At 41.0% G+C, this 14,904-nt stretch overlaps 1 protein-coding gene across 1 annotated transcript; it reads left to right on the top strand.

The window, feature by feature from the left end:
* Window positions 1–2,443: 2,443 nt before the first annotated feature.
* On the top strand, window positions 2,444–14,120 carry SIGE (sigma factor E). The gene is made up of 5 exons (XM_087326789.1): window positions 2,444–3,575; window positions 4,287–4,433; window positions 4,801–5,043; window positions 6,037–6,342; window positions 13,647–14,120. The coding sequence occupies exons 1-5, from the start codon at window positions 2,466–2,468 to the stop codon at window positions 13,845–13,847; spliced, it is 2,007 nt and encodes a 668-aa protein (XP_087182915.1). The 5' UTR covers window positions 2,444–2,465; the 3' UTR covers window positions 13,848–14,120.
* Window positions 14,121–14,904: the final 784 nt, after the last annotated feature.

Below are 14,904 nucleotides of genomic sequence, written 5' to 3'. Positions count from 1 at the left end.
GAGGTTCTCAACCCTCGCGCTTTGATACCATGTAAAAGTAAATATGCGGAAGCTAAAACAAAACCGGCTCAACCGGATAGCAACAGAATGGAGACAGGTTTAATGGAAACCTTACACACAAGAGAGAGACATAGTTAGAGCAGGAACACAACTTGATTCAAAATAATAATAATACTTTGTACATACAGTGTGCTCAGTGAGCACTTTTATACAAGCCCATAAAAGGACTAACAGACGTATTGACACGTACTTCAATGCTCATATGAGTGACTAACACGGACTCCCAAAAATATGCCTACGTAGTAGGCTAGATTCGTAAGCCTCTAACGGCCTACCGGTTCCAATCTGATCCGGCACATGGTTCCGAATACTGTCCGGACACTGATCCGACTCTTCATTCCAAACTCCGATCTGGCTCTGGCTTGTTCAACCGATCCGGGTCCGGTTGAGCTTGTCCGCTCAACATACTTCACTTTGTAAATCCACATGCAACCGATCGCCTTTTTGTGTGGTGAGTGGGGAGCGAGATCCCATGTCTCCTTCTTGCATAGTGCCCACATCTCCTTGTTCATTGCTTCGACCCATAGTTCACGACCCATAGTTCATGAAGCTACCGAACTCACTATCGAGTGAGTGAGTCGATTCGTTGTCGTTGAAATGATCAGCTTCATATTCCAGCATTTTGGCCTAGCCTTTTGTCCATCTTCGGACTTGGCCAAGATGTGCTCTGGTCGCTCGAGGGTTCTTGTGGCCCACTGAGCCTGGTCATGATCAGACTTTCTTCGAACATATGCCTCAGTTGATCTTCATCTTCTATCTCTTGGTTGACCAAATTCGGGTCGAGTGGAAATGATTTAGGAGAAGTCGGCTCAAATTCGAACATCATGTGTAACGTAGTCATCTTGACCGTCGAAGAGAAGATTTTATCAATATCAACTCCTTGTTCTTGTTTAAAACAAGCCTAAATTTGGCATCCAACTGGCCAGACACCCATTTTTCATCTTTTTAACTAGTGCTTCCCACATGAGCTCAAGATCATTACCCTCGTTATTGACAACCATATCAACATCCCTAATATTGACATACAAGTTATAATTTGCATTCTCCAATTGCTTTGCATCCTCCTAGGTGGCCCTATATTCAAGGCACCTTGTGACCACACATATTATGAGCATGTATGATTTCTCGTGTGGGTTAAATTATATATTAAGTTACTCGTTTTATTATATCCTTCAGTTAAGAAAGGAAGGACATGATTAGGGTGTTTTCTTCAGTAGCCTAGGATGTCTTGTTTAGTAAGTTCAAGAGTGATTAGCACCCATGTCTAGCCACATCACCTGCAAAATGGTGCATGTTTGTAACATGAAGGTAACTATTGTTTCTTTGTGTTAACACACCACCAGATGGTTGTTTACCCTCGAACACATCTAAGAAAGGAAAATTGCAAAGCGCCACCATGTATTGTAGGACCCTCGCTCACACAAGCGAATAGTTCCTTTGAATCATTATTGTGAATCATAAGCATTAGCTTGTAGATTCCAAATCCATGTGGTAGTACTAAGACCCTTAGACAAGGCCATGGAGAAATGTTTGGGTTGGGCCCACTTCTGAAAAGAGGTATTCATGGGATCATTTTCCACCATAATCTAGACTTATGATTTTGATGAACAAATATCCATCAAGACTCCGATGGATAGGAATGACCTGCCAACATGGGGGCAGAGAAGCACTTGTGAATGGCCTTGGGAGGTCTGGCCCAAATAATGTGAGAGGTCAAGAAGGTAAAATTTCCACATGTTGCCACCTCCACGGGTTTGCAATGTAAAAAGAAAACAAATGTCGGGCATCGATAGATTTTGTTTTACAAGACGCGATCAAAAGCTTCTCTGATTTATTTTTGCCTACCACCGTAGGCTCCAAGAGCTTTGTTTCACACACACACACACAGCAAAAACATGAGAGTGAATGAACGAGTTGTTGGTCATAAGAGAGAGGAAGAAAGGAAGTGGCCAACATATTCCTTTCTCTCTCTCTCTCTCTCTCTCTCTCTCTCAGAGTCTGTCTGTCATTTTGTGAGTGTGGGGAGTGCGTGCGTTAGGAGGTGCGCACGTTGACGTGAAGTCGAGACCGAGATTTCGTGGCTGGGAGATTCGCACTTGCAAGCCACGTGGAGGGCAATGATTGGTAGGAGGTCAGCGTGGGCCAAATGAGCAAAGAAATTGCGTGGCTACCAGAGAACCAGCGATGCGACACACTCACACTCACACTCACACTCTTCTTCTTCTTCTTCTTCTTCTTTCTTCTTCTTTCTCTGCTTCTGCTGCTTCTTCTTCTTCTTCTTCTTCTTCTTCTTCTTCTTCTTCTTCTTCGTCTTCATTATAACACCCCTACCCACCTCATCCCACTCCTCTCCACTTTCGCTTTCCCTTCTACTTCTACTTCAGAACTTCTACTTCTACTTCTTTATGGCCGGCACCATCGCGAAACCAGCCATCATCAATCTCACGCTCCTGCCTTCGCCTCTTCTCCTCCTTCACGACGACAATCAAGTCTACACTCTAAGCTTGCTCGATCCACACTACTCCAGCTCATCATCAGCGAGTAGTCTCAACAGATTCCGTCCAAGAAATTGCCGGATTAGCCCTAGCCCGCCTTCTTCTTCATCATCATCATCATCATCATCATCCCACAAACTATTGATCGGCACCAAAGCCCAAACCTTAACCTTGCCTCCTTCCGATTCATCATCATCATCATCATCATCCAAATCATCACGATCCACCCGACGTCAAAGAATCAGGTCCACTTCCCTGCGACCCCCTCTGGTCTTAAAGCCTACCTGTCAGGCTTCCCTCACCTCTGATACCAATCTACTATCTCACCATCATCAATATCCCAGGGATCTCCAGTACTATACTTTGCTACAAAAGGAGCTTGTTGCTCTCGAGTATCTCTTCATTGAAAGTCCATCTACTGATCTCCACAATGATCAGGGAACTGCATCTACTGTTAGTCTCAACGCTGATACTAAAGTAAGGCCTGCATCTAGTAATAATATTGAAGAAACGCCATCTTCTTCTGTGATTCTGAATATGGATGAATCAGAAAAGCCATCCGACAGGATTGCCAATATGGAAGAAACCTCACCTAGTAGGTCCACTATTGTCAAAGAAGAAAGCTCATCTGGTGTCAATGCATTATTACATGGTGTAATTCAATCAAAGAATGACTCCTCTTCTGGTGCACCTGGTACGATAGCTAGTAGGTTAAATAGCAAAAAGGCTTCGAATAAGAAGATTCAGGCTCCTATGTTCGAATCCGTCGAAAGAGGCCCCAAGGATCTCAAACGGATTAAGAGATCTTCTAGTAAAAGAAGTAGGCTCCAATTGCGGAAAGATGAGCAAAAGAACACCATTAGATCTCTTAGATCAGATCCCGTTGTCAATGTGCGAGATCTCCTTCTCAAGTATGGAGGCTCATTCAATCTCATGGCGCAGGACTGGTCAAAGCTGGATCGAGAACTCTTGTCTTTGAAGGAGGAAAGATATCTTGCGTCCTTGATGAAGCCGTTCAAGGTATTATTATTATCATTATTGAATCAAACTCTAATCTGAGCATTGCGCTAGTGTGTACAGTATGTGAATTGTGTATTGAACAAAGAAAGACTCCAATATATGGATCTGGAATGCGGTATTATTATTATCATTATTGAATCAAACTCTAATCTGAGCATTGTGCGGGTGTGTACAGTATGTGAATTGTGTATTGAACAAAGAAAGACTCCAATATATGGACCTGGAATGCTTTTACTGCTGCAATTCATGAATATCATTGCCCCAGTAGGTCCCGAGGATTAGGATAATGTGTAAGTACTGTATCTTCAATTCGATCTTTTAATACCAAAGCTCTTCTGATCTTTAGTGTTTGATCCACACATAGTTTGGAGGGAAACTACATGAGGGAGAGTGTGGACTCTTTCTCTCCTTCCACATGAGAAAGGCTTTCTCTCTCCATGTTTGTATGGGGGTTTGTCTCTATGTATAGATCGACCTATTTGCCATGTCAATGTGATGCTCCACTTGATCATATCAAAGATAATTCTATTTGATTACCCTTTCTCATGTTTGTTTGGGGGATTTGTTTCTTATATGTATAGATCTATGTGGTTGCCATGTTAATGTGATAGATGCTCCACTTGCTAATACCAAAGATTTGTTTGATGTTGTATCATATCGATCCATCATCGAATCCTTTCTTACTGTTTATCGGTTTTTTTGGGCAATCAGGAGCTCAAGAAGCTCAAAGAGGACCTAAAGAAGCAACTTGGCGTGGAGCCTTCATATAAAGAGTGGGCACAGACATCTAATTTGGAGGTGAATACCCTCATGAAGCACAAGATTGTCTACGAAGCAGCCAGAAACAAACTTATCAAGGTACACTGCCCTAACTCTTTTAAGTATTTCAGTTTCCAACGAAAGTTCTGTACATGCTTACAAATTCATGTCTCATGTAGCCTCTGTAATGGTTGGTGTACAAAACTTAGTTAGGTGCCATATGACCTCCATTTTAACCTCTGTCCTGCTGAATGTACCATTATTCAGATTGCCACAAATTAACACGGAGAATTACTCCAAGTTTAGGAAGAAGCTTTGGTGGTTGTGAAGATGATTTGATTTTGGACTCCAAAAAAAATAAAAGAGTATTAAAGAAATTGACCAAGCAAGAATTAAGCTTTTTAAACCAATTCCTTAACTACCAGATCAAACCATAAGTTTGCCAATCTCGCTGTTGTGTTTGCAGTTGAATCTGAGGTTGGTAAAGCATCAAGCAAGGAAATATCTGTGTGAGGCGACGGGAAGCAGCTTGTCGCTGTCGGATCTGTGTCAAGAAGGTGTGAAAGGACTCATTGTGGCAGTCGAAAGGTTTGACCCAACAAAAGGGTTCAGGTTCTCGACCTATGCCATTTTCTGGATTCGTAATTCTATTTTGCGTGCACAAACAAGGGCAGGCCACCCCGTAAGGATACCTTTCAACATTGCAGAGGTGAGGCTTCAATCTCTGTCATCATCATTCATGGATCCATTCATCTTTTAAACACGACCACAATTTGTCAATCTTTGGCACACAAAATTATATGATTCATAACATACATACATATACACACATCTCATCATCATCATCATCATCTCCATCACCATCACCATGATGGTGTGATATTCATCAAGGAAGTAACTTCATTGTGTGCCATATATTCTAAATTGATACAATTTATTGTCTCCTTTAATAGCCCCTTCAGATCTTTCTACATTCTCTTCCACCCATCCATAGCTTCTAATACCATCGTGAATATTAAGGGAACACGTGCAAGATGGGAGTGTTAATGAAATGATCGATGAGTTAAAATACTCAGCACTGCATCAGCATTTGGAAAAACATCTCTGAGATGGATTGTTGTTTCTGGGCATAACTATAACTTATCCCGTCTTGTAGTTAAAACCGTAGTTTTATACACATGAACATAAGAGTGTGAGGGTTAATTGAGAATGTAAAGAAGGGAGGACTACTTTGAATCCTAGGCCATGTTATGGGCATAACCGTAACTTATTCGGTTAGTTAAAACCACCAGATAAATTATGGCTATGCACGTAAAGTTGCTAAGGAGACAATATATTTGCTTGTATATTATGGTGACATGCGAAAACAAGACATCTAATATATAGTGATATGCTAAAACAACATAGCACACCTTTTTTGTTGCAAAAAAAGAGAGTCTAATAACGATATGCAATATGTCGTCAATTAGGTTGTCTAATAATTACCTTAGTTGCTAACTAATGGGAAGTAGTGTTTTTTTTTTGAAAAATAATAATTACCTTAGTCAAGCCCTAATGCTTTACTACTAATTTCGCTGTCTAATTTTCCTATCAATTTGAATTTATAAGTTTGGATGTACAAATAGCAGGAAGGGAAGTGCACCACATAATTATGACATCGAACATTTTGAAATGTGACTAGAACTCTATATGTTACATGCAGTTGAGGATGAACTTGAACAAGATAAAGTGGGAGTTGAAGACGGAGGGAGTGTGGGGCCAAGAAGTTAACGAGGAATTGATGAGGCGGGCAGGTGTGACAAAGGAGAGGTACAAGATAGTCATGCGTTCCCATCGACGTGTGGTGTCATTACAAAAGCGAGATAGAGTAACAGGCTCAGAGCTTATCGAGAACTTGGCTGACCCGGATGACTACTCGCCCATCTCCTCACGCTACCTCCTTCCTGGAGGCTCTACATCGAGCTTTAATCCCACTGATCCCTCACTTCGACTTGGCATCGATGATGTGGTAAATTCTCTCTCTCTCTCTCTCTCTCTCTCTCTCTCTCTCTCTATGTGTGTGTGTGTGTGTGTGTGTGGGCGCGCTTATGATTGCATGGTAAAATGAAGATTATGCTTGTGAAGATCCAAAATTAGGATAAAGTGTGCATTATGTGCAATAATGTGCCACTTGAAATTGTAGAAATCTGTAAATACCTTGGCCTTGAAGTTTCCTCAAATTGTAGATTGCATGAATATGTTATCGAGACCACCTAGAGGCAATAAAGGGGGCCAATTTAGAGTTTAACCATATTGTACAATATATTTATCTAGATTTGAATAATATTTATTATTAACTTACTAAATCCTTGCCTAACGATTAGAATAACCATATTCTCTCTCTTCTCTAATGTTTAGTAAAAACAAGTATCCAAATATTTATATTTCCCTTCATCATATCGATGAGTTCTCGTAAGTACTTCGGAATAAATATAACAAGAGATTCATAATGAGCTCCAATGCATAGAAAATCAGCTAGGCTAATGACCACATTTTCAATTCCAAATGCAATCTGACACATACAAAATGACAATAAAATTCATGTCTAACCAAGAGAATGTCACATGCAATCATCTTAATGGTTTAATGATGACAAAGTACTTTTAGAAACCCAAAAAATGATATGCTCATGACAAACATTAAATCATTGCTTCTAAAGGCACTAATTGTTACAGACATCGCAGTGGGAGATATAGGCAATAATCCCAAATGGAAGGATGAGTTGCGAATTAAGAAATAAAAAAAGAGGATGAATGAGATGGACAAGAAAAGTGGGAGTACAAAGGTTGATGATGCGGAAAAGATTATAGATTGATCTTACTTGATTACTCAGACAAATACTAAAATGATGGATTGAGGTTCCCTTGTCTTGATTTACTTAAAATTGGGGAAGAGACCCCCCTTTTCATACACACACACACACACACTACATAGGTGTGGACATGATCTATGATTTTCCCAAAAAGAAAATCCATACATTTTCGCCCTAAAACTATAGAAACTCAAACGAGACAATGCAAACCAATCACATAATCTCAACATTCTCAGAACCAAAAAGAGTAGGTTTTGTGGGTATTGATTGTGCAACTCTTGATTGCATTCTTTGCATGGTCAAAATTATCTACACAATCTCATAGCCACATGTGTGCTTGATGGTTGTGACATCTCTTCTAAAGCCAACTTCCAGGAGTATTTCCCCGTGAGGATAACTTATAATGTAAACTTCAAGATCGCATAATTTTACAATTATCTATTACTTGGAGGTCATGACACTAGCAGTAGGTCTTAGTATGGAGCTTGAAGTAGTTATTCAAGGCTCTCTATGATACATTGATAATTCAATCAAGTGAGCTAATTTTAATGGAAGAGGCAAAACGACTTCCTCAATTCCTTCCATCTCTCTTGCTAGTATCTAGCGAACAACTTTTTCTCCAAGAAGGAATGTTTTGTAGCTTTGGATTACACAAACTAGTATACTTAAGAAGAAAGTGTATATTCACAAGGAGAATATAAGATACAAAATGTAGCATTACAAGGAGTCACAAGGATTCAGACGATCTCCGATGTCCGCTTTGGCTCGTACCCGGTTCAGACGGTGTTTGGTTCCCTCTTGTACTCCCCCTCAAGATTGGCAAGTCAAGGATCGCCAATCATAGGTCTAACATGAATTGCCGAAGCTTGTCAAATCCCAGGGCTTTGGTGAAGATGTCAGTTGTCTAAAGATTCGTGTTGATGTGTTGAAGGTCAACATCTCCAGCCTATACGCACTCTCGAATGAAGTGATAGTGCACTTCGATATGCTTTGTGCGTGCATGGAACACCAGATCCTTGATGGGAACGCCCAAAACCTTCAAAATCCACTTGAGCCATACGACTTCACATGCAGCCACGGTTGCACCCCTCTATTCAGCCTCCGTGCTCGAAAGTGTGATGGTAGGTTACTTCTTACTACTCCAAGATATTGCTCTATTGCTGAGCGAGAAGACAAATCCGGAAGTCGATCGTTTATCGGCTCTAGAGCCTACTGAATCGGCATCCGTGTACCCTTTGAGTCAAATTGGTGTGGTCGATTCGTAGAGAATACCACAATCCATTGTGCCGCTCACGTATCGTAATACTCACTTAGCACAATTGAAATGAATATCTCGTGGAGTTTGCATGAATTGGCTAAGAAGGCCGACCGGATAGCTCAGGTCGGCTCGAGTGATCGTGAGGTAGATGAGACTCCCGATTAGTTGTCGATATTGATTCGTCTCACACTTTTCCGTGCTGGAGTCAGCATCTAGTTTGAGGTTTCAATCGAGAGGGGTTACCATAGGTTTACACTCAACCATCCAGAACTTGTATATCAAGTTCATGATGTAGTGTCGTTGAGAGATCATAATGCCGACTGGAGTCCGAATTACCTCGATGCCAAGGAAGTAATGGAGCTCCTTCATGTCCCCATCTCGAATTTGTTGGAGAGGAGGGACTTCACATTGTTGATGTTGACTAAATGCTCACCTCGAATAACCAGATCATCCACGTATAGGATGATGACAATCGGATTCTAGAGTCGTTTTGTATGTAGAGGGAGTGTTGTCGGATTTCGACATTCGAAAGCCAATTTGACGAAGATATTGCGTTATCTTCGAATGCCAAGCACGCGGTGCTGACTTAAGTTTGTAGAGAGGCTTCTTGAGTTGGTAGACGGCTTTCGGATCAATGCTTGATTCAAAGCCAGGTGGTTGTACCATGTACATCTCCTCTTCTACTTTGCCTTGAAGAAAGACGTTCTTGACGTCCATCTGGTGGAGATGCCACCCTTTCGTTGGTGCGAGTGCGATCACGGTCCGCACAATCATCATCTTTGACACAGGGGCAAATGTCTCTTCGTAGTCGACTCCATGTGTTTGTGGTATCCTTTCGCTATGAGTCAAGCTTTGTAGTCGTTTACAAAGCTGTCAGCATTATACTTCACCTTAGAAATCCATCTGTAGCCGATTTCCTTCTTGTGCAGTGAGTGGGGAACGAGATCCCATGTCTCGTTCTTCCATAGTGCCCGCATCTCCTTGTTCATTGCTTCGACCCATCGTGGATCCTTGGCTACTTCTGAAAAACTTTTTGGTTCTCGAACTGTCGCCACCTTCATCATAAAGGCATATAATCATTGTAGCCGAATTGGTTGACAGGATTCTTCTCACGGGTGGAATGACGGAGTTTTTCGTTTGTCGTGGCAATGACTTTCTTTACGCCGGATGTGCTCATGATAGGTACATTGAAGCCACCAAACTCACTGTCGAGGGAATTAGTAGATTCATTGCCATCGGATTGATTTTCTTCATACTCTGGCATTTTCGCCTTGCCTTTGTCCATCTTCGGACTACGCCGAGATGTGCTTTGGTCACTCGGGGGCTCTTGTGGCCCACTAAGTCATAATAAGACTTTCTTCGAACATGTGTTTGAGTCGTTGTCCATCTTCTATCTCTTTTTCCGTGGATTCTAGGTCGATTGGAATTGGTTCGGGAGGATTCGGCTCGGGTTCGTACCGTGATGCCGATTCGTCGAAGACTACATCTCGACTTACACGAACCTTCCAAGTAGAGGGGTTATAGCACTTGTACCGCTTTTTCTCCAATGAGTATCCTACGAGGATACATTTCTCTAACTTCGGATCGAGCTTTTGTCGCTTCTTGTTGGGGATGTGCACGTATGCAATGGAGCTGAATATCTGAACATGTGATAGATCCGGCTTCTTTCCGAAAAACTTCTCGTGCGGGGTAACCTCATGCACGTCGGATGTTGTGCACCAGTTCATTAGGTAGACGGCTGTGTTGACGGTTGTGTTGACGGCTTCTGCCTAATACGATTTCGGCATGTGCTTCTCATTAATCATGGCTCGTGCTACTTCGAGGATGTGCCAATTCTTTCGTTTGGCTACTCCGTTCTATTGTGGTGTATGTCGACACGAAAACTCTTGCCGAATTCCTTCTTTCCAAAGAAAAGCCGAAAATTCGTCGGAGAAGTACTATTTTCCTCCATCGTACATGTCGACCTGTTTCCTTTTCGACTCCACTCTTGAATTTTTGGAAGTGTCCGAACAATTTGCTCTTTGTCGCATGGAGTAGATCCATGTGTGCCTGGAGAAGTCGTCGATAAAGGCCACATAGTATCGGCATCCGCCAAATGTAACCATTTGAGATGGTCCCCATACATCAGAATGAATTACGGTGAGTACGCCTTTGCTCACGTTACTCTCCTTTGGAAACGGGTGCCGATGTTGCTTGCCGAATTGGCAGGCTGCACATACGTCTTCAGTCTCTTTCTCTTAGAATGTCGGGAGTCTGTTGACGACTCTTTTCAATTGCATTGCCTTGAGCTTTTGGAGGTTGATGTGGCCAATCCGCTTGTACCACAACTCTATGTCGTTGTCGGCTTTGGTGCCTTTTGCAAACATGGCCGATTTCATCTCGTGCGAGTCGAGAATGAACATTCGGTCCTCTCTTCATCAACGAGTGATAAGTCGACCCTCTTTCTCGATGAAGCAACCTTCTTGATTAAATCGAACTTGCATCACTTGCTCAACAACTTGGCTGATGGAAACCAAATTCTTCGTAATGGTAGGTACATGCAGTACATTCTTAATGTAAGTTTGGTTACCTTCTTTGCCAAATGGAACATTAGCGATGTGCCAAATCAGATGAGTAGTGTCGTCTCCGGTTTCGACATAGCCGGGTCGGTCCGAGTCTCAAAGTTCTCAGAACCATTCTTGATGAGACATAATATGGTTCGAAGCACTGGAGTTGACGAACCATACATCTTTCGGACCGGAGGCACTAGTTAAAGTAGAAGCCAACATAGAATTTGCTCAATGTCTCATCACGAACATTCCGCCATGATCATCATAGTCGGAGTTGGTGGCATAATTGGTGAGTTGTCAGCTAGTGGAAGCCAACTCGCGCATCTTCTTTCAGCACTCTTCTTCATAGTGACCGATTTTACCGCACTATCCGCATTCGATCGAGATTTGTCAGCTCAGGTCGGAATGGAAGCTCCCCCTTATTCCGAAGGTTCCTCGATGGCTTCCGTCTTGTTGCCGAAATTAGGAGTTTTTTTTGTGAGTCAGAGCTTGTCTGCGTCGTCCTTGGCCGAAGCAGCCTCTTGTTCAGTCGCGTCCTCTTCCTCCGTTCGAATGCATTTAGAGCATGTGACCTTCCGAGGCATTGTTCCTTGTTTGAACATGGTTTTCTTTAACCAAAAACATGGATTGAAGATCGAAGAAAGAGGGAGGATTCTCCCGTGCTAGTACGATGGTCCTCATCGTGCTGAACCTTGGTGCAAGGCCGCCGAGGCATATTTGCACCATCTCATCATCATCCACATTGACGCTTAATGAGCCAAGCAAGTCACAAAGCTCCTTGATCTTCAAGGTGTAGCTTGTAATGTACATATCCCTTTGTTGGATATTATTCAACTCTTGGCGGAGTTGAAGCTTTCTTGCGGTTGTGTTGGCTGCGACAATCTTCCGTAGATTCTCCCACGCTTCCTTCAGCATCACAGTTTCTCAAATGTGGCCAAACATGTGATCATGAACACATGTCGCCAATCAATACATCACTCAGCTTGCCGCTTGCTCCCATGTTGAGTAGTCGGCGTCTTCGGTTCGGGTCAATTTTCTTGTGCTCTTTTGATGTAGCTCCAATATCATTGACCAATAAGGTATTGGTTCATCTTGAACTCCCAAGATGCTAAGTTGTTTTGATCCAACTTCTCACTAGGGAGAGCGCTCCCCATTTGAGTATTCATTTTCGATGAAGCTTTCTTTCTTCTTTTCCTTCTCTCTCAAACACGAGCTATGTAGTCGCACTACGATAGCGATGAGCCGGTTCTTCTTGAACGTCGGCGTAGAACACAACAAACGCAGATGGTCTAGATTGAGTTATCAAACCGCTCTAATACCATGTAAAGGATCGGATATGATTCTTGTGCAGCGGAAGAGATGTGTGTTATGTGTATGTGTGAGAGGAAAAAGATGAGAGAAGTGAAAACATAAGATAGCTTAGATAGAATGGAAAATAGAATACTCAAGAAGAAAGTGTATATTCACAAGGAGAATATAAGATACAAAATGTAGCATTACAAGGAGTCACAAACGACTCTATATGAAGTAGGAGAATGGCGCTTTATATAAGGTCACCCTCTCTCTTCATTAACTCACTACAACAACTACTCTCTCTTGGGGAATGTGAAGACTCATAGTCATGGGAATATATGGAACTCATTAGTTATGTGTCATAGAATATGATTCTATGACACATAGTTAATGTGTAGAGAGTAGTGGTGTGACTCTTGACCTTTGAGTGATCAAAGATTCTCAAAGGGTGTGTTCACATGTTGCACTAGGTTGAACTTGATTCTCAACAATGTAGCGTCTTTGCTTCAAACATGCCTGAATTTCAAAGGTGGGGGAAGTATGCTAAGAATAATGACTTGCAATACTATTGAATTGACATAAACACAATTTATTGGACACCTACAAGGAAATGATGGGATACACCCATTCACATATCATCATCCATATGTCATTAAAAGTGTCAATCACACTCAACTCTTTTAGCCATGAACTTTAATTAGAAATTTGTACATGGAGAGGCCTAGTTAGAGGAGATTACATCATCCCACACACTACCCCAACTAAATCAGAATATTATATGATGCATTTATGACCATTTAAAAATATACTTTGACCCAATCCAATAAATTTGCATAACTTTGCCTAGTTGCACCATCCATCTTTGCCTCTTGGGCACATATGGATAAGAGCGACTTTGAGCGAAATGCATGAGCTATATCAATGATACTTTCTTTCTATGCTATGTATGAGTTCCATAGGTCATGTTATTGCCTTCTCCAAGTGTGCCCCATGTTCGTGCTCATGATATTATTAGCATTTAGCATTATCAATTAAACCAAGCGGGATCATCCTAGATTCATTCAACCTATGGTTCTCAAGGATGCATATACTTAGCTCACCAGATTAGTCTCTTATTTAATTTAATTAATAAGACAAAGAGTTTGTGAAGATTAACCTATGTCCCACCCAGACATGGTTACTCTATAGTATTGAACGTACAAAACACATAAGGTGAGCTGTAAATTTTCTTCCCTCCTTTATTTCTGACTAAGGTTTCTCTTTATAAATAGGAAAATGGGTATGGATTAAGATTACAATTCATGCTTAACTATAATTCTCTCCCTCGTAACTTGTGAGTTTGTTTTTTTGCTCCATTGCAGCTAGATTCCTTAAAAGCCAAGGAGAGCTTTGTGATTAGACAAAGATTTGGGCTAGATGGAAAGGGTGAACGAGCTCTAGGTGAAATTGGGCGAACAATGAAAATTTCACGAGAAATGGTTCGCAAATATGAAGCCAGAGCTTTGCTCAAGCTCAAGCATCCAACTCGATTGGAATACCTTAGATCATTTCTTTCTCCATGATCTCTAATAAAGTAAATTGTACATACCAATATAGAAGCATATATAGGTGATTTGTCAATTAAAGGTAGATCTTGCAGTCAAAATGATTGTGGAGTCAAACATGTTTCTCCCTAGTTGAATCACTAGGAGATGTACTATAATCATATCACTTATGGTGTATTCCTAGGAATATATATATGTACATGGTTTAAGAAAATTGAGAAATGGGACTATTACCTTACACCATTGTATCCTATAAAAATGCATATTTTATATGTTGTGAAGATTAATTTGTAGCATGTGCTACATTTATTCAAATATTTCTTCTTTTTTCTATCAATTAACCAAATTTGCATCTTTCCTTGATACAAAGTGGCTCATATGTGAATTATGCAAAAATCAATTCTTAGCGGGAAAACACATTGATGCGGCCATTAACATGATTTCAATATATATTTCATTCACTTTTAAGACACAAACACATTTAAACATACCACAATCCTAAAGAAGTCAATATGAACTTAGGTGGACGACATTATGACAACATCGTCATGTACTTCAATTGAGGCAAGCTTGTCGAGCGTAAAATCCAATCACATTTCCTAAATCAAACAAATGAAATAAAATTTGGAACCAACATTCTAGTAATCAATTAAGAAATAATGACGACATGGATGCTAAATTATTTAAATTGTTGATTTAGAATCAAGGAGAATGGGGGATTGCAAGATTTGTGAGGTGTCTCCATGAGTAGCGATCAATGTTTAGTGCCATGTGTGAAACTTACTAAATAAAGATAGTACATGTGGGGATAAGTGTATATTTGATACAAATGTTTTTAAAACTTTGATATTTTGTTTTCTTCTCTTTGAGTATTGTGAGATATTATTGCCAAAAAGGGGTTTTTCTTTTTCTTTTTTCCAAAAAAAAACTCCTTCCATTAGTTATAAAATTTTACAAATGAGACGATTATGTACAAATCCCTAAAGGGATGTGATAGTTCCATCTAATGTGGAAGCCCACTGACTCAAGAAAGGGAGAGGACGACCATTGTTGGATGAAGGCTATGCGTTGTCTT

This window comes from Azolla caroliniana, unplaced genomic scaffold (assembly GCF_043228905.1).
Source record: "Azolla caroliniana isolate FFs.n. ecotype wild unplaced genomic scaffold, voAzoCaro1.0.p SCAF_1, whole genome shotgun sequence".
Lineage (NCBI taxonomy): Eukaryota > Viridiplantae > Streptophyta > Polypodiopsida > Salviniales > Salviniaceae > Azolla > Azolla caroliniana.
Note: the sequence above shows the minus strand (reverse complement) of the source record. Positions and strands in the feature narration are given on the sequence as shown.

Coding starts and splice junctions, on each gene's coding strand:
- SIGE (XM_087326789.1), top strand. CDS start 2,466: ATGGCCGGCACCATCGCGAAACCAGCCATCATCAATCTCACGCTCCTG. Junction 4,434..4,800: donor CCAGAAACAAACTTATCAAG/GTACACTGCCCT, acceptor TTGTGTTTGCAG/TTGAATCTGAGGTTGGTAAA. Junction 6,343..13,646: donor GACTTGGCATCGATGATGTG/GTAAATTCTCTC, acceptor GCTCCATTGCAG/CTAGATTCCTTAAAAGCCAA.